This window comes from Hydractinia symbiolongicarpus, chromosome 9, assembly GCF_029227915.1.
Source record: "Hydractinia symbiolongicarpus strain clone_291-10 chromosome 9, HSymV2.1, whole genome shotgun sequence".
NCBI lineage: Eukaryota > Metazoa > Cnidaria > Hydrozoa > Anthoathecata > Hydractiniidae > Hydractinia > Hydractinia symbiolongicarpus.
In genome coordinates, this window is record NC_079883.1 from 15,022,560 (window position 1) to 15,048,594 (window position 26,035).

Genomic DNA, 26,035 nt, shown 5'->3' on the forward strand with positions numbered 1-26,035 from the left:
GTAGTGAAATTGAGCCATATAATAAAATTCAATCGAATCAAACTCATAATTTCATGCATTAGTGCTTCTTTAAATCCAACATCTTAAGAACAGCTCAATATTTTTTAAACAGATATACAACTTCATAGACAACTATTTCAAGCTTTTTCGCATAAAATCAACTTGTTTCAAAGTAGGACGTAAAGGAAAGCAGGGGTCAGATTTTTAAAAATCTCCTTTTAAGTTAAGAAACGTTTAAGCTAAAAAAAGTATGTCTCGTTTTAGAAAAAATTGCTATTTTGGTGTTTTTATTTCTTCGCTGCTGTAATTGCTTCTCTTATGCAAAAAATTCTGGCTGGTAATTGTAGTAAATAGGCAGTCTTCTGTACACTTAATTTCCGTCTCTATATATTAGAGACTTATAATAGAGACTTAGTAAAACAAGAAAGGATTAAAATTTGCATTTTGGAGATTTGACCTGATCTGCAGATGCGCATTGAAAAGATATTTTCTCCGTTGTAGTTGGCTCCGTCCTTGTTTTGTAAGGTCGCTAATGACACGCCAATAATGCGGAGAAATTGTTGATATATGGCTAAGAAGTTGCTGATATCGCAAAAAGATTGTTCCTAAACGAATTAATCGCAGATGTGTGCAAACCATATATATATATATAATTTGCACGACATGAATATCATAAAACTTATTTTGGATAAATCCAAGGAATGAGTCATATCAGAGTACTAGGCTATTCCTTGCCTCTGACGGGAATTTAACTGTTAATCAGCAGAGATAACATTTGTAAGTCAAGCAATAACTAATACACAAAAATAGAAAAGTAAACAAAAGATCATATCTTACTCTTTAATATTACAATTTAAAATTTGATATAATTTAAAAATCTCCAGCTAGAATATCGGCATATTTTTCATTCCTGTCTCATTGCGACGTCACACGTGGCGCAGAGTGTTCAATTAAGTTAGTTGCACGAAATATAAAACAAACTCTGAGGACAAAACTTTATTACAATTCCTCTAAACCAATCAATTGGTACTAATTCATTAATTATGCATAGTCTTGTACATCGCCTCGTCACTTTATCTCAGCTAGATAGTGTGGTTGAAACCAAAAGATTACCCACAATCTGCAGTGTACCTATTTGTACTAGACGTATTAGACGATACAATCTTTTAATTCGGTGGACAAGTAACGGTCATAATTAAAAAAACTATCTCCTTAATCCTATCCACTAACACGAGAGCTGTACGTATATTAAACAGCAAAACAGTTATCGAAATCCCATTTAGAAACTCCATATTGGCATTTAAAGAGGGATAGTAGTTCTCACACTAAATACTTCATCCTACAGTGTCCAGTAAAACGCAGATTTCAAAGTCGTTCTAAAATCATTTCCCAGATAAATCATAACCAATCAAGTATGGACTACACATTGCGTTGGATGCTGGCTGGAGGTTTCGATTCTTTCAACTTTAAATGAGAGTAAACGAACACACCAGACAATGTGCAAAGCACGCCGACTATCTGTCTTGTCGCCAAAATGTCGTGGAATAAAAAGTATCCAATCATCAAAGTAAGACAAAATTTCAGATGTCCAACCATGTTATAACTGAAACGTTAAGGACTATTTTGAAGAGGTTCGACAAGAGTTGTAACAAGAAACTAATAAACAATAGCACAATGCATCCAAGGAACTAAAAAAGTAATCCGCAGCTTATGAAATCCTGTTTTGTTGGAGTTTCAAATGAGTTGTTGTAATTATTGGTCTAAAACATGACATATAACAAATTACCTTAAGGGAAGAAATTGTTGCTGAAGAAAAAAAACGGAATTAAATATTATGAATGGGACATCGAGAAAAAAGGACATAATCATTAAAACGAGGCAGCAATGTTGCAGGTTAAAAATCAAAAAATGTGATTTTTTTCTTATACGCAGGTTGGCAAAATTATAAAACATTTAACAAACCAACACAGAAAAAATTTATTTTGGTCATTTATTGTTGCTTTATTGTTATTATTGGTAAATTATTTTTTCTCCTTGGGAAAGACCTTTTTAGGTCACATGATTTTGCCATTACACAGATTAAAAAGTAACAAAAAATCTTCTGGTTACCATTTTATCACTTTTCTGTTTCAAATAGAACAAAAAATGTTTGATATTAAAAACTCCCAGCTTTTACTATAAGAAAATTTTTGACAGTTTCTGCTAACTTCATGATAATTTGTGACATATTTGCAAGATTATTTAATGTAACGCTGGCTGTGATTTGCAACATTTCTGCATGCAACTGCCTCAGTCTAATGCTCCGGTCCGTAACAAAAAATTGCGAAAGTGTACAAGAAATGCAAGCAAGCAGAGAAAAAGGTAAAATGGGGAAGATGAGATTACAAGGCTTGTCTTTTTTTTAAAAAATACGAATTTACGTTCGCGGAAACAAGGCAAATTTGTAATGATTATTTTTGCATTCCTTTTATTTCGCATTTTTTTCTTCTAATTCCACTTCTGAAGAGGTGGAACCTTGCTTCTTTCCGTTCTTAAGGCATGCAAGAAATTTGTAAAAAATAACTTTCCTCTCTTTTTTTTAGGGTTGGTTAAGTTATAACAGGCTAACAGTGTTTTTGAAATATTTGGTTGCGATGTCTTTTTTACTAGAAATTGATGGACATAAAGGGTTTTTTAAATTCCCCCAACCTAAAGTTCTGTAGACACCCTGAATAAGCGACGCGCCAAAAGCTACACTTTATTTGTGAATAAAAACGAGGAAAAGATACGTAACGGGTGAGGTGTTTCCAATAATCCAGAAAATCGTGAGATTAATTGAGAATGCAACAATTCCAGATGAGAGCACCAGCACCTACAAATAATCATTCAGAATAATGATTTCTCGGCATACATCAACAACACCTCGTCACAATCTGTTAAATGCATAATAATGCATAATAAAATTATAAATTTTTTACCTAGCACTATATATAATAGACGTGAATTTTAACAAAAATCAATCAAGATAAAAATCTTACTAAAATTGCAAGTATATATATCTCATTTTAAATGCAAACAAGTAAAATTTATAAGAACTTACCCACACATGTACAGGCCAAAGATGAAAAATACCTCCAGCACCAAACACAGGTTCAAAGAAGGGAATCACCAATACTAACACACCAGCTGACAAAGGTGCCTGAAGTAAAATAATTGTAAACTTCGACTCAAAATTATATACATATGAAATGTGAGAGAAGTTATGCAGATGGGCAAACAACCTTTTTGCAAGGATTTTTTTCAATGATTGAAATTTTTTATAACTTTTAACAGAGATTAAATCCTGCAAATTTTGTGAAAATCCGCAAAATTTGTATCTTCATTTTCAAGTCATTAATTAAATATCATAGATTCAGTCACACTCAGTACTTGTATGAAAGTTTAATCTCAGTAAATCAATATAAAGAAATGTCAACGTGCATGCATGCTACAAGCAGTAAAATTATACCATAATATTTTTATAGACAGCATTGTCTTACCTGGTAGTTTAACAGTTGCATAGCGTTCACATTAAGATCTTTTTGCGTTTGACCAACCCACTACAAGTAACAAAGTTACAGAATTGTATATAAACGCAAAATCCACTGTTTTAAGTGCAAACATAACATTAATAATCTTTCTTCTTTTATTATGTTGCATAAGCTTGTTTGTTTTTAAGTAACTTCATTTTTTACAAAATTAGACAAATGAAATGACGTTTAATTAAAATAATAATTTAGCTCTGATCTAAGTATTTAAGTGAGATTCGGCTTCCATAAATTTCCTGCTTGAAGGACCCATTGTGAAGTCCAAAATGGTGACTGCTGCTGCGATGTACCCATAGCTTGCCTTTTCTATGTAAAAAAGGGAAGCAAGGAAGTCCATACTTTGTTTATGACTGGCCCTATAAGGTTCTGGGATTTTTTCACTTTTACAAAACTTCAGCCATTTCCTTAAATACAAATTATAGCTGGATTGGGTTTTTTCTGACCAAGATGCAGTGTGCAGTTGTTTAAAATTGTCAGAACATGACTGTTTTTGGTTTATTTCCTCCCTGAGACAACTGCTATGCGAAGACTTAGATTTGGGTGCAGTGGATGAAGGACACTTGGTTGCTGTGGAAGCAGTAAAAGGTCCATTCTGTTCTGGTCTCATATTGTCGCAACTCTCTGTCTGCATTTACGTTAGGAATGCCAGGGAGATGTGTAGGGACTATCCAATTATTTTTGCTTATTGCCCATTCCCAAATGCTATGTGTAATCTTATCCATTGGGATAGATTTTATGCTACCCATTTTGTTTATACAGGCTACTACTGAAGTGTTATCCATTTTTAGCAATATGTTAGCATTTGCAGTAAGGTTGCAAAAAGCCTGCAGTCCAAATAATGCTGCCATTAGTTCTAGGACATTTATGTGGTGGTTCTGCTCCACAGATGAAAACTCACCCCCCATGTGGGTTTCTGTCATTGATGCACCCCAACCTCTTGTTGAGGCATCCCTAAATATAACGACATGAGGGTTTACTCGAACTATTGGGGCTATGCTACCCCATAAATTATTTTTCCACCAAGATATTTCACCCATGGCAGTAGGAGTTAATGTGATCTGCATATCAAAATTTCCAGCGCTCTTTCATAAAGACTCAATTTTTAGTCTTTCGGTAGATGTATAGTAGAGTCCACCATGGGGTACCCAAATAAGGCTGCTGGTAAACTTACCAATAAGTCGTGCTAGAGTTCTCATTGTTATCTTCTCTTTCTGTGTCACTTCGTTACACAAATCGATTATGGTTGCCTTCTTTTGGGGGGTGAGAACAATGGTCATATTCACTGTATCGATGACGAATCCAAGGAATTCCAAAACTTGTTTTGGTTCAAACTCGGGTTTGTCTGGGTGGACTGTAAATCCCAATGAATCTAACAACACAACGGTTTTGTGTACGTTATTGCAGCACTGTTGTTTACTGACGTTTATAGTGATCAAGTCGTCAATGTAGTCAGCAATGGTGACCTGTTCTTTCTTTAAATTAGATAAGGGTGGTTTCATTATCTTGGTGACTTTTTGAGGTCCTTCTGTATAGCCAAGGAAAATACCAGGAACACATATACCTCATCGTCGTGTTCGAATTTTAGGAGCTTCTGGCTTTCTTTGTGTATTGGTATGCTATATATTCATCCTTGATATCAAGTTTTGCCAGATACATGTCCTTTTGGATTAATCAAAGAAAGGGTGTTAAGGTTTGTATCTTAAACTTTCTTTTCTCAATGTGTACATTGAGTTTTTTAAGGTTTAGGATTAGCCTAAACCCGTCATCTAATTTTTCAGTAACAAACATGGGTTAGATAAAGTAGCCTGGTTTGCGACTGCTTAACCTTATCACACCTTTCTCCAATAGGCTTTGCATTTCTTTGTCAATGAAAAGTTTCTTTTTTCTATGTAGGAAGTCTGATATGTCTGATACGACGTTTGGGGCATCTTGTTTACTGGAATTTGCAGACCAGACACTGTCTGGAGGATCACCCTATTGGTAGTTATTTCTTTCCACTGATCAAAAAGAAACTTGAGAGAACCTGGTTTAATTTTTTTTACTTTTGACCTTAGAAAAGTTTTTAGGGTCTCAGTATCTCCTGTTGGTGTGTTTGGAAAAGTTGCTGTTGTTACTGCGGTACGATTTCTTTGCTTGGGTTTGCCTGTTGTGGTAGTTGGCCCTCTTTTGGGGCTTGTAAAGGGCCCTTTGTTTGATGAAGGCTCGAATCTTCTTTTTTGGCCTCTTTCCAGGAGTGATATGAGCTGGTCCTCCTTTTTCAGCTTCTTGAGCTTTTCGCAGACAGAGGAACCAAACAACCATTCGGAATCCTCTTTCGCTTCCGTAGCTAAAGCTACGTACTCTTTTGGCAAGGAAGGCTTAATTAAGTCTCGCCTGACCTGATTTAGCAGCTGGGAGGTCTTACCAGTTGAGGTTCATGGCGTCCTTAAGGTCGTTTAACGGACCTTTTGTGTCTACGTTGGCATCACCAGATTTCTCCACCAACGTAGACGAAGCTCTCAGAAGCATAGCAACCGACGCAAGTGCATGTTTTGGATGTCCTGCATCTTAACGTCGGTTGACCTGTAAAAATTGGAAATCGTTTTCCAAATTTCGGTGTTTGTTCTCTTTGGGAGTAGAAAGTTGCAGTTCGATGGAATTGCAGCCGTATCACCCTTGAGCCGTTTTTGCCAAAACACTTTGGCAGCACATGTCACTGATGACGTGACTTCTGGTCCTGATGCCTTGCTGTCTCTTAATAGTCATCAGTGGACTGTTGCCAGTACTCTTGGGCTGGCTCTTTGGTACCCTTTTTAGAATGTTCTGGATTCAGAGCACTTGGATCTAAACCAGAGGTTTGACCCAGTTATAGATATTCTTTCTTCTTCCTGTTGGCTACCGGATTTGCTAGCCAGAGTTCCATCTGGAACATTGGGGCTAGAATTAAGACTAGATTGGGTCCCCTCTGGGACAACAGGGTCTGTCAAGTGACTAAGTTTTGCCATAAAGGTGTTCATGCTGGCTAGTGTGTCGTATATCCTACCTTGTTCAGCCTTGTGTCGCTCCGATACAATTGATATGACTTGGTCTACAATACCTGTGCAGTCCATGGGAATAGGAACAGGGTGTTCGGGGTCCTGTAATGTGAAGTCGTGGTCACCATTTTTGCTGTGCTGTGGGAGCATGGGATTATCGCTTTCTTGTTGTATTATTCTTACACCGAATAAAATATAAGAGGAATATTAACAGTAGATGAATTTACAGTTGTTTACGAAATCGAAAGAGGAAATTTACGGAAGCCGAATCTCATTTGAATAGTTACGATCAGAGGCTAAATTATTATTACTTTTTACAAGTGTTCAGATAAAACTTCTTGAATGCTATCATTTGGTAAAAAAAGAGAACTTTTTTTTTAAAGAGCTGTTACGTTACTTTCAGTTGCATAACTTTTCAAATTTTCAGCCTGGTCAATTGACAGCAGTTGCTTTGATCTTAAACCAATTTTAAGCCTCAGCCCTGAACAACTTAGTTACTTATAAACAAATGATAAACATACCACTTGGTACACTGATGTAACAAATACGCCGAAAAGAGCAAATACAATTCCAGTAAAATTGAATTTTATATCATAATAGCAATTCAAGAAAACACCAGTTGAAATTGGGATCTATGAATAAAATAATAAAACAGCAATAATAATGGTTTGTTACTCTTTAAAATAAGGAACTTTTTTTCTCTGCAAATCTAAAAGATCGCAAATGCAAATGATCATCATTATGTTTTTTTTCTTTAATAGAAGGAAAATGTTTTAAAAGTAACAACAGCCGTCCAAAAACTTTCCTTTTGTCTTTCAATAAACCACTAATCATCATGTAAAACAAAGCAACAAGAATAAAAAGAAATCCTGTCGAGGAAATCACAAAGCAAAAGAATTGAGAGAATTAACTTTAGCGATAAGCCTATTATTTCAAAATATTTTGTGGTTTAAGTATTTGCTTGAGGCTCTGTCCTTTAATTCATACAGTATATATGTATATACATGGAGTTTTGTACACAATTATTTTTTGAAAGGAATAAAACAGATGAAAATGCCAAACACATGAATAAACACATGAACAACAAATTAATGGTGTTTGTAATACAAACACAGACTTTCTCTATTGCTAAATAGTGATTGCAGTTATATGTAAACAGTTATTAAAGGGTTATACACATTTTAATTCTAAAAATTTAGAGGTCAGAATATACTTACCAAAGTTAAGATTGTTCCACCTGTATACGATTTTTTATAAAAGGCGTACTGAATCAGCATAATGCAGGGTGTTGTTAAAACTTTAAGAAGTTGGTATGTTCCAACTGTGTTGTACATAAGACTTAAATTTGTTAAGACAACAAATCCACAGAAAGTTAGTGATAGTGGTAGCATACGTTGAAATTCCAGACTTCGTGGGCGAAACACATTAAAGGTAGAACAAATCTTTAGTCCTAGTGATGTAACAATGAAGTGGATGCATGTTAGAGTAATACTTGGGAACTTGTAATGAACAAATATCCACTTGTTGAGCATCACAATGCATATTGACGATATGAGATTACATAGTATACAGAATGAACTCAAAGCAGCTGATGAGGAATTCATTCTAAAAGCCAGTAATTCATTTTAACTATAAACAAAGAAAATAACTAAGGATATCGAACTGCCAGTAAAATAAACAAGAATGTATGTCGCCATTAGTGGAAATAATTCACTAATGATTTTCGTAATTTTCTGGGGCATTGTTATTATTATTGTTATTATTAGTAATAGGATTAGTAATAGGATTAGTAATAGGATTAGTTAATCCTATTACTTTACTGTAATTTTTGATATGTTGAGGACATCAGATGCTGTAATAATTAAAAAAATTCACTTATGATATTATAGCGCTATCAATGGATTTCACTATACTGATCAGCCATGATTAAGGACCTTGCAGTGCACAAACATAATTTAAACAGAGCTCCAAGGGTTCCTGTATACACTCTTTAAAAATGTGCTGTTTTTGAAACAGTTTGGCACTTTTGAAAACTTCCAGGAATTCATCACTCAAATGCCAGGAAGACACTTTCCAAATGACTGTAACACTAGATATTGGTGATGTCCACCCTGTAACATGGTTTGACAGCAAAAAAAAATTGGCAGAAATAATCAGAAAATAATTTTTGAAAAATGTTAGTTGTATATACATTCAAGAGACTTGCCAAAATATATTACACATGTGGAAAGGAAGTTAACAATCCCCTTAAGGTGAGAGATTCTCTTTGCCTGGAATAGCCCTTCAGACCAAAAACAAAAATAATGCAAATAAACATTGTGGGGTGAAATTTATCAGGAATTCAGTTTGAAATAGTTATAAGGTAGTTACATCTATGTATAGCAGGGGAAAATGGGATGGAAGTGCATCTCGCACATTCATTTGGCTGTTCTCTTGATGACAGTGTGTCCGGAGTGATGAAAATTCTTGAATCTGGGTTAACATACTTAAAAATAATTTCACATTTTTTTATAAAAAATGAACAACACATTGAACAACAAATTTATGGAAACATGCAAATCTCTATTGTAGGTAAATATTATGGTTAAAGTGTCATAAAAATTATAAAACTGAAATTATAAATAATATGCTACTAATTTTTATCAAAAGTTTTTTGTTGCCTCTTTTAAAATTTGACCTTGTTACCCCAGATACGAGAATTAGCTATATATGAATTCTCGAATTCTTGCATGCAATACTATAGATAGTGTTGTAGCAATGTTTTTTTTTTACTAATGACACGTTTCTTTCTGCAAAAGATGTTTACATTTTTGCCGCCATGTTAAAATGTGAAAATGACGGCTAACGAAAATGCCTGATACAATTTCGTTTCCAGGAAAACTTTTTTGTTCTGGCGACACCCAAAAAAAAGCTATGTCACTGCTGAACATCGATTTATGTATCGCCGTCCCAAAGTCAAAAAATGCAAAATACCATGGGGTAAGTATCGCCTTGATAAATAACCATAGAAGAATCTAAAGGAAATTAGATTATCTATCTAACAGACTGGTATGTGGCAAGTTAATACTTTTTAAAAGCTTATTTTTGCAGAAGGGCGAAGTTGTTCCTCGACAAAAAACAACAAACATTTCTTTCTCGCCCTTTAACCTTCGATAGTACCCAATAACGGATATTTCATTTTCGGTTCACCATTTACTGTGCAGCATGCATTGAAATAACAGTCCAGCTATTGTCTAAAGTGCAAAAACCTTGAAACAGAGCCATATCTCGAACTGTTGACTGGTGAGCGAATTGCATTCAACAATCAACAAGACGAGGCCCGTGTTGACATTGCAGCCAGAGATTTCTGGTGCTATGGACAGAGAGCCTATTTTTATGTAAGGGTATTTTACCCACAACCTCTATGTTATAGCAAGATTTTTATGGAAAAAAGCGTACGGCACGAACGAAAAATCGAAGAAAAGAGCATATGAAGATAGAATCATACAAACTAAAAATGGTTTGTTCACACAACTCGTTTTAGCGCCACTGGAGGAATGAGAAAGGAGTGTCGTAGATTATTATTATTATTATTATTATTAAACATATATTTGGCATCCATAATTTACAAATGGTTCTTCTGCCTACAAAAAAATAAAAACTATAAAAATCTATAGAATCTATAAGATCAGTAAAAAAATATATTGAATCTAAGTGCATAATGAAATAAATGGGCTCACAGAGTACGAAATGGTGCCGGTAGAGTAAGTAGACACATTGAACAAGAAAAAAAAAAAAAAGAAGAGACTAATTAAAAATAAATAAATTGATGGCACCGATGTAAGGACACACAAAAAAGGTAGGACTATAATGAAAAGATGGGGGGAAATAGGTAGCCTACATGCATAGAGTTATTCACATTATTTGGATAAAAGTTTGCACAAAGCACTATCGTGTAAAAATAATTTGACTTTTTTGATAAATTCTTTATGGTTGACAACGGAACGAATATTGCCAGGAAGATCATTAAACAACGCTGATGAGCAATCCATAAACGTTTTTCGGAATGTGTCGCTTTGTAGTTTATTTTTGTTTTCTGCATCAGATCGCAGGCTTCGACCATTTTTGTACCATTTCAGTGTAAGGTATTCAGGTGAGCATTCGTCATACAACACCTTGTGTGCCAGTTTTAGTATCGATAAATTTACACGCTCTTGCACTGGCAGCCATTTCAGTATTACTAACACATCGTTAGTGGAAGAATATCTCTGAAGAACAAAGCTGGCAGCGACATTTAGAACTCTTTGTAACCTTTTCATTTGATATTGTGGAATATTATTATAGACAAGATTTCCGTAGTCTATCTTTGATAATATCAGTGCTTCAGCGAGATTCTTTCTCACGTGAAAAGGTGCCAAACGTTTCAATCGCTTTAATGTCGAAATCGTAGCGTATGATGATCTAATGATGTTATTCACATGTGTAGACCACGTCATATGTTCATCGAATGTTATGCCCAGTATTTTGAGAGAGGATACCCGCTCAATCTCAGCACCATTACTATGGAATTTGAATAAGTTACTGAAGTTTAAATTGTTTATACAGCTTAACTGGCTTGTCGAGTACATAATTGATTTTGTCTTTATGGAATTAAACATCAGATTGTTTATCTTTGACCATGTTGTTATTTGGTTAATGTCACTTTGAAGCTTTGCTGTTGCGATATCCATTTCTTTTAGTTTGAAGTGTATGTAAAGATTTGTGTCATCTGCGTACTGGATAGAATTACACGACGAATTCAACGATAGGTCAGAGACATAGATGTTGAACAAGATCGGACCAAGAATAGATCCCTGGGGAACACCGTATTTGATCAGCAAGGTGTCCGATTTTTTGTCATCAATTTGCACAAACTGCTGGCGATTTGACAAATAGTTAGAGATCAAATTGATGAATGCAGGAGACATTTGGAGTTTCTTCAACTTATTAATCAGAACGTCATATTTCACAGTATCAAATGCTTTGGAGTAATCTGCTGACACTGATAAAGTTACTTCACCTCTTTGCATAGCCTTCAAAATGTCGTCCTTTAATTTTAAGAGTATCGTGATGCACGAGTGACCTTTGCGAAAACCAGATTGAGTTGAAGCGTAAATGTTATATCTATCAATGAAATCACAAAGCTGTGATAAAATGACTTTCTCATATACTTTCGACAGTACAGGAAGTATTGATATTGGACGAAAATCTTCTAGTTGTGAAGCACCTGGAACTTTAGGTACCGGACAGATACGTGATTTCTTCCAGCATGTTGGAAATACATTTGCATCGATGCAGTTATTCAAAATCTTTGTTAGGACTGGCGACAATTGGGCTGCGACTGGTTTTATGAATTTCGCTGGTATGTTATCACCACCAGTAGAGCAATCACTTCTCAATGAATTCAAATGTTTGAGAACATCCTCTTGGGTAGCGTGACGAAGGTCAAATAAATCCATTGCCGGTACAGCCTCATCATTCATGGTGGGAGAAATGTTTAACTCATTTGTATTGCTTAACTTTATTGCAATGGAATTGAAATAATATAATTTTACGCTAAGTTAGTAGAGCATATATCGCTAAAGAAGAACAACAAATTTAGTGCAACTGTTAGTTATATACGAACTAGAGTTAATTATAGTCTGCTAAGATTGATGATTCTGTCCATCCGTGGATCACACACACACAAAAAGAGGAGATTTATCGAGATGCCTTATATTGAACTAGTGCAAAAAAGAAGCAGATGCTCTCCGATAACTCAATCCTGATTATTTTTAGAACTGTACTGTTAACTTTTAAGTGTTTAGTGTTATCTTTCCACGATTAATGTCTCCTGTTCGATATGTGGTTTTTTTATTGTAATGATGCTGGTTCTCTTTGAAATATATTTTTTTGATATTTCCTACTACGACGACCAACCACGTAATGTGATTTCTAAAAATATCAATGCCGCCCTTTTACAGTCGGATAATAATAGGGTGAAATGACGTGGCAAGTTTTTTTGAATACGAAATTTTATGCAGTTCCACTAAAAAGAGTGCGTAGCATGTGATTCAGTAAAATATATTTGCGACTTTTTTAATTTTTTACGGGGCTTGTGGTACAAAAGAAAAAAATTGTACAATATAGCATTTTTCATATTTAGAAGTTCCAAATGACTGATGTTGATGTAAGAGTGTTGTATGAAATTATATTGATTGTTATTCCTTATATCCAGCATGGAGGGCGTTGCTTTAAAAGGTACTAGGCACAGAATAAAGACCCAATCCTATCCGCAAAAGTGAGTTATCCCTGATCCTAAATTAAATATTTGCCCAGAATAAGTTCTCAACTTTTTGTTAAGTTTGTTAGCCTAATTTAATCTTTTCGACGGAAAGGTAGAAGATTTACAATATATATTGTGTTTAGGCTTTTTCTTTTCCAAAACCACTCTCTTGACACACTTTACGGTTGATTTCACTCATAACACTCCGGAATGGGTTTTTGAATCAATAATTAGAAGGCTAAGGCGACGCGAGGGACTTGTTTCATTTCAGGCACCTGAAAATGTTGCACGTGTACAACTTGTGGCATGAAAATATATCACCTAAAGGTTAGCTACAGTTAAATACCTCTCTTGGATAGGTAATAGATTTGACATTTATGCTACCACTATACGGTAAGATTCCACAAATTAAATTAAATGGTCATATGGGTTATTCTAATTGGTTAATAGAAGATATGTTGCAATGGCGACACAATTAATTAATTGTTGCCGGCCTAAATTTTCCACGTAACAATAACTGTCTCTGCTTCGAATTTGCTTTGTAAAGTTATGTCAAGTTTAGGACTAAAAAATTAGAGTTATAAAAGTATTTATAGGAATATGCATTTGTTTTTCTTTGAAGACTGAGAAAGAAAGAAACACGTTAACATAACATACCCATAAACGGATATATTGTACATAGTTATTTGTACCACAATTCAAGAAGCTTGCTCGTGGAGAACTTGGTGGCAATTGTGTAAGCAACAAAGTTGTGCTTAATGCAAAGAAATTTAATTGCTCGAGCGAGAGAATTAGTTTCTATTAAGTTAGTTGCCACGAATTTACCAACTAACTAAAAAAATGGACAAAAAAATGTCGGAAGATACCAATTTTATATCATTCATATGCAAAAAAAACAAGATAACTTTTATAATGATAATAAGTTGTATTTATCCGGATCCTTTCAATTCTTCTCCATCATTTTTAATTTGAAAATTTTACTAATAGAATTATTGTTGTGATGCGTTGCGTTATTCAAATAAAATAACGTATCCTTCTTTTTACTGAACCTTATTTTATATGGTAAATGCTGAATACAATAAAAATTATGCCCGATGCTTTTCTTTCATACAGAATATGATCAGAAAAGTATGACAAAACGCATTTTGTTTGCAAAAATTATCAAAAATCTAAAAATATTTATCGGTACACGGTAACTAACCTATAACCTTCAAAAAAGTATCTCGCGTTTTATGTCACAAGAACGACAGGACGACAAACCAGGCGATAGTTTTGACAGATTCTCTAATATCTATAACGGCATTTGCATGCAGAATGTGTTTAGTTAAGGTAAAAAACGCCATTTGTTTGTTGAAGAGCACCATAAGAACCCTTTAACCTAAAAAAACAATTAATTCGTGTTTGGTATAAGATCTGGAGTGGTCGTAAAGAGAAGACGTGAAAATGAATACATGGTAAATCTTAAGTAGTTTTTGTTTGTTTGTTTGTTTGTTTGTTTTACAAGAACATCTTTAGGTAGGCAAAATAATTTTTGATTATGTACACAGCTCTTTGTCCTGTATCTTGGGCTCTACTTTGATACACACAAACTTTACTAAAAATATTTGCATTTTTTCTTTATTTACAAATTTGACATAGGTCGATAAGCTAAGCATTATCCGGGAATAGTGTCTGGAATGAGTAACGTTTTGAGGATGCTAGTATATTCAAGGTGTTAATTCCTGATTTTTTGCACTAGCTACTTACTCTTCTCACTTATCACTGTTTTTAACTTGGCCAATGCCGCATCTGTTGCTGAAAGAAGCAAGATTTCGAAAAGAAAACATCATTTAGCCGACACGAGGGAATTTCCCGATATGGACCTTTCTGAGGATGAAAAATATGTAATTCGAATGTTAAAGGACCGTAGCACTTTCAATTTTGGTACGTATACCATTGTTGTTATAACATAGGAGTGTTAGAATAGCAGTTACTTACAGTCATACTCATGATAGCAAAGAACAAATAAATTCGACAGGTTAATTCTCGCTCTTAGGGCTTCTAGTTAACTTTCTAACACATTACCAGAAAGTAAAAAAAGTAGACTTTTGCTTTGGACAAGATTATGAAAATAGTGTTTATATTTTGCCTAAGGTGTTGTGTTTATAGTGACAAAAATCACCATATGAACAACATTGTTACTTTTACTTTTGTTGAAGAAGAGAAGAATGTAATCATTTTCAACAATTTTGATATTATTTCGCGGTTATTGATGTACGACAGCTTCTTCAAATGCCGGTTGAAGAAAATGATCATCTCCAATCTTAATTATTTACCATTTACATTGTAGAAATAGCTCAATAATTTTCTCATCAAAATTAGCTATGTAAACATTAATAGAATTAAATTATAAAATCTTTCCCCTTTGTAGATGATGATGAAGATGAAGCGACCCTCGATGTGAGAGCCTTTGACTGGAAAATATTTCCAGGTTTTTAATTTTTTTTATATAACTGCACAATTTTAACAGATCAAACTGAACATCATTCGCACGGGCTGAAGTTCATTTAAGAGGTACTAGTCAGTGGCCCGTGAAAAAATCCACACGTGTTCGCCCATCCTTTTTATACCTTATTGTGTGCGTCTCTATTTTGCGTATACGGGTAGTATAATAATAGATAATTGTACGCACTCTAAGTTAAATATTAACACGTTATCTAAAGTCACTTAAGAAACACAAAACACAAAATAGAAGTTCTTAACACAATGAGCAAAATTTAATAATATGTGAGTTTAGCTTTTCTGTTCTTCTGCAAATTTCAAACTCAGGAAACGTACATGCTAAGTTTTAAATTAAAACAACTAGTAAACCTGTTAATCACTTAAAACCCCGAAATTCCCGAGAAACAGCGAAATCAAACTTTACTTTCGTTTCCTGCATCTCTCCCAAAATAATTTTTTTCAATTCTTTGTTTACCAGAACAGTCGCGGATTCTTGTTTAAGTCCTGAATCGGTACGCGCAAAAAATGCATGCGTAAAGTGAGCAATAATCCATTTAACCGAATGTCGAATTCGACGCATTCGCACGGGCGAGACTCTGTGGTTTTTCAACGGGCTAACGACTAGTAATTAAGGATTTATAAAAATTTTGTAACACTGCAGATGAAAACTAAGGTTGTTTGGTTAGCCCCTTTGGACTTTTGGTCAATTTCCTGAAAATTTCGATAATTCGAATACTCGATAACTCGAACTTTCGATAACTCGAACTTTTTTTCTCTTTCACGGTGATTCGAGTTTTTAAAGAGTTAACTACTGTTTTTATGATGGTTAAATTATCTTTAGGTACACATTGGTGCGGAAGTGGAAACATCTCTAAAGATTATGACGATTTAGGAATGTTTTCTAAAGTCGACAAATGTTGCAGAACGCATGATCACTGTCCAAGGTAAGCATTTAGGTTAATACAATGTCGTTAATCTCTTCACCTGAAAGCATTCGGGCTTCAAGTTATCATTGACTATACATACGTGTACCCAAATATTCCTGATAACACTTTCGATTTTTATATTTGGAAACCGAAATGGTTATTATAAAAATGGTGCGTTTTTAGCAAAATCGGAAAATGACTGGACAAAACTGTACAAAAAATACCGACTATGGCAAGTGTTTTAAATGTTTAAGTGAAAAGAATTAAAAGGAAGCATACTTTCCTTTTCTTGCGAAAGTTGACAATCAGCCCATTTAGACATGGTAACACATTCAATGTGCTACAAAACGACTGTTGGTTTTTGACCTTAGTGAGTGTAGGTTCGTGTAATAAAGGTAGCAATAAAATGTTTAAAAGCACTGATGGCAAAAGCAATATCATAAGTCAACTTCAATATTATTTTGGCCAAAAATATCAAAAACAAAAAAAAAGTTCCCTATAGATATTCACAATGAAAGCGAAATAAATATTTACCCTGTTGTTTCACCGTTCTGTCTTTTTTAACGTAGCCAGCCAGCTATATTCTTTCAAAATTTGTAGGAGTGCACAAAAACATGGCATAAAGCTGCTTTTAAAATATTTACTTTTTTAATATACTAGTCGTTAGCCCGTGGAAAAATCCACGGGTTCGCCCGTCCTTTTTATACCGTATTGAGTGCGTCTCGCTACCTGCGCAGCTAAGCTACCATTTTGCGTGACAGACAGACGGACGGACGGACGGACAGACGTATACGGGTATTATAATATAGATATCATAATATAAGGAACTTGGCAGATTGTAATTCATTTTACCGACAAAAAGTGTTTATCTTTAGAAGACATTAATTTAACGGTGGTAAAATTCGTCACATATAAAAGTTATTTCCAAACTGATTGTTTCCACGTCTATGTTGTTTTGAAGTGTGTATGACTTCTTGCAACTTGAACTTTTGCGTGGTTCTTTTATTACAGACCATTATTTAGAAAGCGCAGGGGTTGAGGGTAGTATTAATGTCGTAGATCTTCTTTGAACCCTTTTTTAGCTTTGTTGACCCTTTTTTTGCTTATTTCTTAAATTTAATCTTTTTAGGTATTTGGGGGGTGGAGAATCCGGATTTGGCACGGTTAACGATGGGAAGTATACCGCCAGCGACTGCAAGTGTGATGACAAATTCAAAGCATGCTTAAAACAAGTAAGTGAATAAGATAGTGGTTGTGATTTCCCATTACAATTCTTCAGCAACCAGCTGAAGGGAGCAGAAGGAACAATTTTGCAATTTATTTTCTTAATCACTACCAAAAATGCGAGTATATATAAAACATAATTTGGACCGTTTTATAAGATCTTTTCTGTCGGTTTGAAAAAATATTTCTTAACTCGTAACTTTGGTCTGGGTTTGGTTCTCAAACCCAGACCAAAGGTTACGGATTAAGAAATAGTTTTCCATATTTCCCAGTATTTATCACGTCGAGATATTTCCAGGTTTGCATTGCATAAAACGAATTGCATATTCGTGTTTTTTTTGGATATTTAGTTTTGTATACTTTTTTTGCATATTTAGGTTAAAGGTACGGGCCTGGCTGGATTAACTGAACGTCAGATTGCAAAAGTTGTCGGAAAAACGTTCTTTAATTGGCTAAAAATGAAATGCTTAGATTTTGGTACATCCTCAACAAAAGCTGTTCTCACTAATGCAAAGCCCTACAGCAAGAAAAAGTAGTTTAGACAATATGATGTTTACAAAATTAAACCTCACATTGCGAAGGTAGTTTTAACTGTATATTTTATATTTAATGAAAGTATTAGGCGCCTAAATGATGTTTTTTTTGTTTTCTTCCAACATTCGCAGTAAAATACTGAAACACCCCCTTGCTCTTCTACCCCTCCTTTTTTCCGCTTGCTCCCCTCCTACCCCTACTGCGCTTTTTTATTGCAAAACTACATCCCTTTTCGGCTCTCAGAGACTCTTAAACACGTTAACTCGATCACTCTAAAGCTACATGGAATTTTTTTAAAATTCATCTCTAACATTTTGAGCCTATTTAGGCCGAAAGACGTCCCAGCAGAGAAGAAAGGCGAGGAAGCCGTCACAATTTTTTAAAAAATTCCAGTTTTAGAAGATTATTCTTTGTCATATATTCTTGTCAATGTTCGTTTTTTTTAACTTAATTCGTAGTGGCGAAGAACAAAACCCTAGATGGTGTATGTTTTATAGTCCGATTTATCAGTGTTCTAGTCAGTTAGTAGGTGAGTAAGTAATGCAAAGTTCAAACGTCCTTGGAGATTTCACCCTAACGGCTGGCTCTTCCTCCCCTTAGACTGTAACTATGTTACATTACCCCTAGAGATAGGTATAACATTGCTTTAACTTGCTTGCCTTCCACACAAGCCGGTTGGTGGTCAGTAGATGTCACCAAATGGGCTACACTACATTTAAAGTGCGACGAAGTACAGACTTGGACCTTAAACCTTATGAGTACAACTCAAATGCACTACCACTACACAATCTGCGCTTAATTCTACATGTGTAACATTGTAAGAATTATGGCCGTCTAACTGTTGGACTGTTTCTGCCCGATCTTGCCAGAATAATTACAGGACCCATCCTTAACGAGTAAGAATTATTTTAATGCTTTGAATGACATTTAGACCGATTCGAAAACAACCGATTCAAACAAAAGTATACTTAAATAGAGATGGGGTGGGTTCAAAAATTACATTATGCTAAACTTCGTTAGCAGACTGATGCACGGAAAGAAAATCACAACGAAATTGTCATACGACTTATTAGAGAACTCTGAAGAAGAGTAAGTGTTTTAAAAAGAAACTGATAATTTTAGTTTTTTTGTTAAAGGGCGTGCGAAACAATTCAATAAGCTCAATCCCCACAGTTTCGGAAAAATGGCGTGTAATGAACGGACCACTTAAAATATCAATTAATAGGGAAAGAAAATGGACATGATATACTTGCTTCTTCTTCGCCTTCTGATATACCTGCTGGCGCGTCGCGCTATTAGAAAGCAAGAAAAAGTCCTCGGAACAAGATTGGCTTATTGAGTTAACCGTTATAATTTTATTAACAAAAGTACGCCAGAGGAAATCCTCCCCCCCCCCCTCCCCTTCTCTTCGTTGACCTAATAGGATTAATTAACTTACCGTCAATTGTGTTTGCTCTCTAGTGTTTTAATAGCAACACGAAAGAGCAAATCGGATAATTTTCAACTACTTTGTTAAATTTCATCCACATATTCTAAAAAAAGTAATATGGAAATTAGTAGGAAAGTCAAGTCTAATGAAACTGCGCGTTTTCCCTTTGTTTATAAGTTGGTTTGACAACAAATTTTAAGCCACGCTGCTTGTGAAGGTTTCATTGGTTCGTTTTCTTTAATGAGCACTGCCATTGCACCTTTAGAATCAAAAGTATATTTCTAAGGGAAACATATGACGAGAATATCTGATTAAACTTCAATACATAGGGGTTAGTTATACTTCGCATTGAGTCTTAACAAGTGTACATTTTTTCTCAAATATAAGCTGCTCGCTTGACTTTGGTTGGTTCTATTTATTTTTTAATCTATTTCATCGATTTCAATACCTTTCGTCAGTGCAATGTGATTACTAAGAATATACATTTTTTATGGTTAATTAATAACTCACGCCCAAACAAAATGTCCATCTTTCTAGAAATTTCCTCCCCAGTTATATACATACTCCAGTCATCGCCTCTTTGAATTTTCCAAGGAATTCGCCATTTAAAGGATTTGATCTACTTCTTTGTGCAGAGTGACCTTTTCCATTTTTATTTTTATTTTTTTCAATTACTGTTGCTCTTACGAATATATTCTTAAAGCTGGATTTCCACTTCCAAAATTCACCAGGATTGGATCAGATCAGATCGGATTTTGATATAATCAGACCTGATCCGATTCAGAAGATTCTTGAATTTTTTTATTTTAAAATCTTTTTCCCTGCAATGAAGAATAACAATACAAGCAGTTTAAGGTAGACCTTTTTCTCAATTTGTCCACCGTATTATTGATGCATTTCGCCGACTTCATTTTTAATGCATTCTGGGACTTCATTATAGCTATTATTCTTGCAACGTTTGATTTTTATCTCGTTATTGAAAAATAAAATTTCTGCTGCATTGACACTACCAAATGTAGAAGATAAAATGGTGGAGCTTTATCACTAGTCTTTTATCACTATATTGAAAAGTTTTCTCAAATTTGCAGGTTTAAGGTAAAGGCCAACACTTTTTTCCTCCCTCAGACAATTCCTCTCCAATTCTCCTGCTTAATTGATCTTGGACAATTGCTGCCACCTATCATAAATACTTATCTGCCTGTCTCTCTAGGATAATTTCCACCTAGTATAACTTTTATTCCCACTAAATAATTGCTCTTCTCCTAAGATTAATGCTTATTTATACGTATTTGATAACAATTAGATACTTAAGCTTGAAAGTATCAATGACACTTCAAATTTGTCGGTATCTTTGCTTTGCAATATTTACAGCGCATTAAGATTTTAAAATGTCACGGTCAAAACCTTTAACAATACTTCGGACTGTAGCATGTCCCGTAATTTGATTGTACCAGAAATGGCGGCTATTGTATTTTAACCGTCGTTCACGTATTCATAATGCATCTGCAAAAATGGAGCTTTCGTAGTATCGGTTGTGGTTTTTATTGTTGGTCTTGTGCATTCATTTGTTCAACAGTTATGAAATAAAAATATAACTCTCAGAAAACAAGCAGCCAACTAAATGCATGGAGCTTGATTTTATCTTACCACGCGAAATAAAAGCGGGTATGTTTTGATGTGTATGTACATCAAAAATAGTGTAATTTTTTAAAGAAGTTAAAAATACCACTTGTCGGCTGCCGTAGCTTTATTATTTCATTGAAATTAGTCTATTTTTTTAATCGTGATTTGTGCGTTTCTTTCTATAAATTTAAGTTTCATCTTTTTATAAGAATAACGTATGGGACATCATAAGAAGATTGATAGTGGAATTTTACCGGATTATTTCAGCACATATCACATGAAAATATTAATTAAGATGGTTTATACAAGCATTTCGAACTGTCAAAACCACAGGTCTTGCAACAGCTATAACGCATAAACGTCTTTCTGCCTCCTTCGCACCCAAACATTGATACATATCGAGGACAATTGGTGTTCAAATCTTCGATTACTGCATGCTGACCCGGTTGTTCTAAATTCAAAAAAAAAAATCTCTTTAATAATAGCCGTATTTTCTCTGTCTCTGCCCGGACCCCGCTTAGTTAGAAAGGCGTACTACGGAAACACGAAAAACAAGAGCTGTCTTGATATACAACAGGAGTTGTATTTAAGTCAAGTGTTTTGACCATAACGATTACACTCTTTCATAGGTAAACTTTAAAATGTTTTTACTTTTTTCGGAATTTTTTACCATATGTTAACTTCCTCTATGTTATTTTTATTTCCTTCTTCTTAATTTACCTTGTTTAATGTTACATATCAAATAAAACATTAAAGAATATTTTATTTGCTTTATTCAAGCGCACAACTTGTGAACTTACCTCGAACTGTGCGATGCTGATCCGCAATTATAAGCTGACCTAAAAAATAGGTATTTTTTGTAACAAAGAACCGCAACAACAACAACAATAACAAAAATAAATAAAACAACAACAACTGCAACTCACTGAGAATAACAGGAATCAGCATCAAAATAATGCCTTGCTTCATTTCAGACAAATAAATATGTGTTTCTTTTTGTAAAGAAAATTTTTCGTAAAGTCAGACGGTTGGACTGGTAAAAAACAGTTTCGTGTTGTGAATATTATGCCGAATATACTGAAAAAATCGCTTTAAACTTGAATTGCGAAGCTAGATTGAGATATATTGAAAGTTATTTTGCTGTTAATTTCTAATACTTAAAAAGTACTACAAGTCTGGGCCAAAATTCCCTTTACTTTTTATCAATGCTGAACTGAACAGTTATTGAACTGAACAGTTCTTTTTTTTATCTTTTTCTTTTTTAATTTAAAACTCACATGCAGTATTATACTGTTTATAAAGTTTGTGCATAATTTTTTCAGCAGAATGATCACAGAATTAAACCCCAACACAACATCTATAAAAATAAATACAATAAAAAGAAAAATAAACTTAATAGGAGACTTAGACAATTATCAGGTGTCAAAAACTTTGGAGCACAGCGATTCCGTTTGTACTTCAAAAAATTTTTCGCTAAAAAGACGTGAACGCTACATCTAGGTTCTTCTCAAACTAACGTTGCTCTAAAGCTTGCCTTTGTGTGTTAGGGTATTTACAACAGCATCTAATTCTGTGTTCAAATCTGCATTATCTTCCAAAAAACCATCATATATTAACTTAAATAAATTATCAAGATCATCTCCAGCCAAGTAATCTTCTCCTATTTGTGCCGCTATTATTAGCGTCCGTCAGATTCCAAATAATTCTTAGAGCTAGCTAGTAGATTTTAACTGTTTGGAGAAATAGTAGAGGATTATTGTTGAAATCGTAGCCTCCCTTAGCTCTCAAGGCCTCCCAGTTATAACAAAATCTGCCAGGTAGCTGTTTTTGAAAATAAAAAATTACCGGTACTTTATTGAGCTATAGTTAGTTTTAATATTTCAGCTAACAGTATTTAAAACTGGCACATATATGCCACTGTAATTATTTACTTAAAGTCGGTTGCATGAAAAGAAGTAGCTGTATATGCATAATTCATTTGTCTTTATTTGAAGACGCTTACAAAATAATGAAGATTTTTCATGTTGTTTTCAATACTAATTCTTAAGCAGGAGGGAAATGTAAATCCTGCTATAGAATTCAATTTACAGTTGTATTAAACCAAAGTTTTCAAAGGATTTTAAAAAAGTATTAACAACATATTACCGCATGCTTTGCTTTTTACAAAAATCTTCTAAACAAAATAGTCATAGTATTCGTATATAAGCGTACATTATATATATATATATATATTTTTGCATTTATTTGTTTGCATCGATTCATTATGGCTAGGACAGTTATGCTGATGTTTTTGATGGTTGCTGTAGGTATGTTACATCAACAAAAACAACAAAAACAACAAAAACAACAGTAACGAAGGCAGTATTTGTGATTCTTAATTGAGGTATAACGATGGGTGGAGTTTAAGAATGGGTGCGGAAAAAATAATAGTAAGCCTGATAAGGCAGCGTTTGGTAAACTTAGTGTAACAACTCTAATCTATTTCATTTGAAATACATTCCATATTGCAGCTACAGCACCGCCGAATCAACTTTCATTTAAAGTTATTCAATTGTTTTTTAGGTTTTCTTGTGCAAGCAAATCCCATTAGTGAAGACGAAACAAGTTTAATATCTTCGGAAACATTTCGAAAAGAAGGTGTGTACATTACGTGATAATCCAGTCTCGTCTACTAATCTTAACATTTGGAGAATATTAAATCAAATATGATTGTGTTCTGGATAATATCTTGCGTCCTGAATGATATTTTTTTTCATAGCGTTCAACAATCCATCTTCGGCGTGTGAAGATTTGAACGAGCGTTGTGCTGATCACTTAAAGCGTTTATCGTGTCACGGAGGCATGCGTTTGTTTATGAGAATAAGTTGTAAGAAGAGTTGTAATTTTTGTTAGCGTATATGTTTTTAAAATAAAGTTGAAAAAGAAGAATATTGTAATATGTTTTGGACTTAATAACCCAAATACTTTCCTAATAAAGCGGAATAAAGGGCGTGGTGTATTATTTCCCTAAAAATGCTCCAAAAACTAGATAAATATTAAAACGTTATCTACATTGCTTCCGTGTTTGTAAAATTTGGACTGAAAATCGTTCATGTAATATCATCACATACGTTTCATTCGCAGCATGATATTTTCAATCGCTCATTTACATATAAAAGTAAAAGAAGTACCATGTTGTAAAGTCAAAAGTCGTTGCCAACGATATTTTGTGTTAATTTTACATAAAAGTAAACAATTAATACCGGTTGTTGCCGTTTCAAACATTAATTTCTGTCTACGTTCGCTATCTACGTTCGCTATCATTATTACATTTTTCTTTCGTAGAAAGTGTTCAAGTTACACGAAGTATTTGGTCTGCAAATCTTTATACGCGAATTTACGCGCTTAAATACGAAAGGTTAAAGTAAATGACGTTTTTGTGAAATGAAATGGGTGCGAAAATCGATAGGTTAAACGAGTTAAGAGCCGTTGTAGTGCAGTAGAATATGATCTGTAATGTATGTTAACAAAATATGCATTTGTTTGGAGCAATAAAGTCTGTTCTAAGGGGTGCAATCAGCCAGAGAAAACAAAAGTACTTCTGGATCCATCATTAAGTCAAGTTTAGCATCTATGGAGTTAGAGGTCGCTCAAAACCTCAAGATTAATATATTTAACATTTTTTATCCATTCAACGTAATTGATTAGGTCCCAACAACGTATTAAAATATAGACCGGTATTTGAAATGTCTTTCTTCCAAAACAAGTGCTCCGGCATGATTTTTCTGTATGTGTTATTTTAAATGCGCCTACGTTTCTTTATTTTCGATAACCAGTATTGACTTTATTCACTATCTTTTGAGCCTATGGTTCTGCAAATCAGGTTAGCGGTATCCAAATGTTAGTTAGGACAGTCGAATTAATCGTCGAATTTTTTCCTGCATCATCTCCTTATTTAATATTTCCAAATGTGTTCATTAATTTTTCGTAAATTACAACCAACCTTGTTTAATTTTTACATCCTTACACAAGTAAAGTAAAATCAGAGATTAACCAAAAAACTACTTAAAAACAAATCAAAATCAAGTTCATAGTTACATACTCTTTCAACCATACTCCATAATACGTTAACAAGAATTACAAGTCTTCTTACAACTTGCTTTTATAAATTGTGGCTTGCCTCCTTCACAGCCTAATCTTGCCAAGTAGTAAGCGCAATGCTCGTTGAAATCGATCAAAGATGGATTGGTCAACGCTATGAAAAAAAAATAATATTGGTCAGAACGCAAGATATCATCCAGAACAGAATAATATTGGTATAATATTCTCCAAATGTTGTAGAGAAGTAGACGAGGCTGCATCTATATTATAATGCCCGTATACGTCTGTCCGTCTGACATGCAAAATGGTACCGAAAGTTGCGAGACGCACGCTATGCGGTTTAAAAAGAACGGGCAAGCCCGTGAATTTTCCACAAGCCACAGACTAGTTTTGATATAATGTACAAACCTTTTTTAGGAAATATTTCCAAAGATATTAAACATTTTTCATCTCCATTAATAGGATTTTGATATAGATCCGATCCGATTCAGAGAAATTAAGAAGCTTTTTGGATTTTCTTGTTGTAAAATGCCCTTTTTCTGCGATGAAGAATACCAATACAACCAGTTTAAGGCAGACTTTTTTCTGAATTTGTCCAACGAAGATTTTGATGCATTTCGTTGACTTCATTTATAATTCGTTCTGAGGTATGATTTTATTTCGTTATTAATAACTAAAATTTCTGCTGCATTACACTACCAAAGGCAGAAGATAAAAAATGATGGAGCTTTATCACAAGTATCACTATTTTGAAAAGTTTTCTCAAATTTGCAGGTTTAAGTCAAAGGACAACTATCCTCTTAAAACTCTCCCTTGCTGGTTAAAAAACTTATTTCCTCCCTCAGATAATTTTCCTTCAATTTTCCTGCTTAATT

At 34.1% G+C, this 26,035-nt stretch overlaps 1 protein-coding gene across 1 annotated transcript; it reads right to left on the reverse strand.

Moving 5' to 3' along the window:
• Positions 1-807: 807 nt before the first annotated feature.
• On the reverse strand, positions 808-8,305 carry LOC130656798 (solute carrier family 35 member E3-like). Its single transcript, XM_057459726.1, has 6 exons — positions 7,798-8,305; positions 7,102-7,212; positions 3,519-3,578; positions 3,080-3,178; positions 2,769-2,851; positions 808-1,603 (listed from the first exon to the last, which is right to left on the reverse strand). The coding sequence occupies exons 1-6, from the start codon at positions 8,182-8,184 to the stop codon at positions 1,420-1,422; spliced, it is 924 nt and encodes a 307-aa protein (XP_057315709.1). The 5' UTR covers positions 8,185-8,305; the 3' UTR covers positions 808-1,419.
• Positions 8,306-26,035: the final 17,730 nt, after the last annotated feature.

Bases quoted from the DNA above. Each gene is read 5' to 3' on its own strand.
- LOC130656798 (XM_057459726.1), bottom strand. From the start codon at position 8,184: ATGAATTCCTCATCAGCTGCTTTGAGTTCATTCTGTATACTATGTAAT. The intron at 3,579-7,101 runs GTATGTTTATCA...TGTTACTTGTAG, and splicing joins TTACATCAGTGTACCAAGTG to TGGGTTGGTCAAACGCAAAA. The intron at 2,852-3,079 runs GTAAGTTCTTAT...GATTATTTGTAG, and splicing joins TTTGGCCTGTACATGTGTGG to GTGCTGGTGCTCTCATCTGG.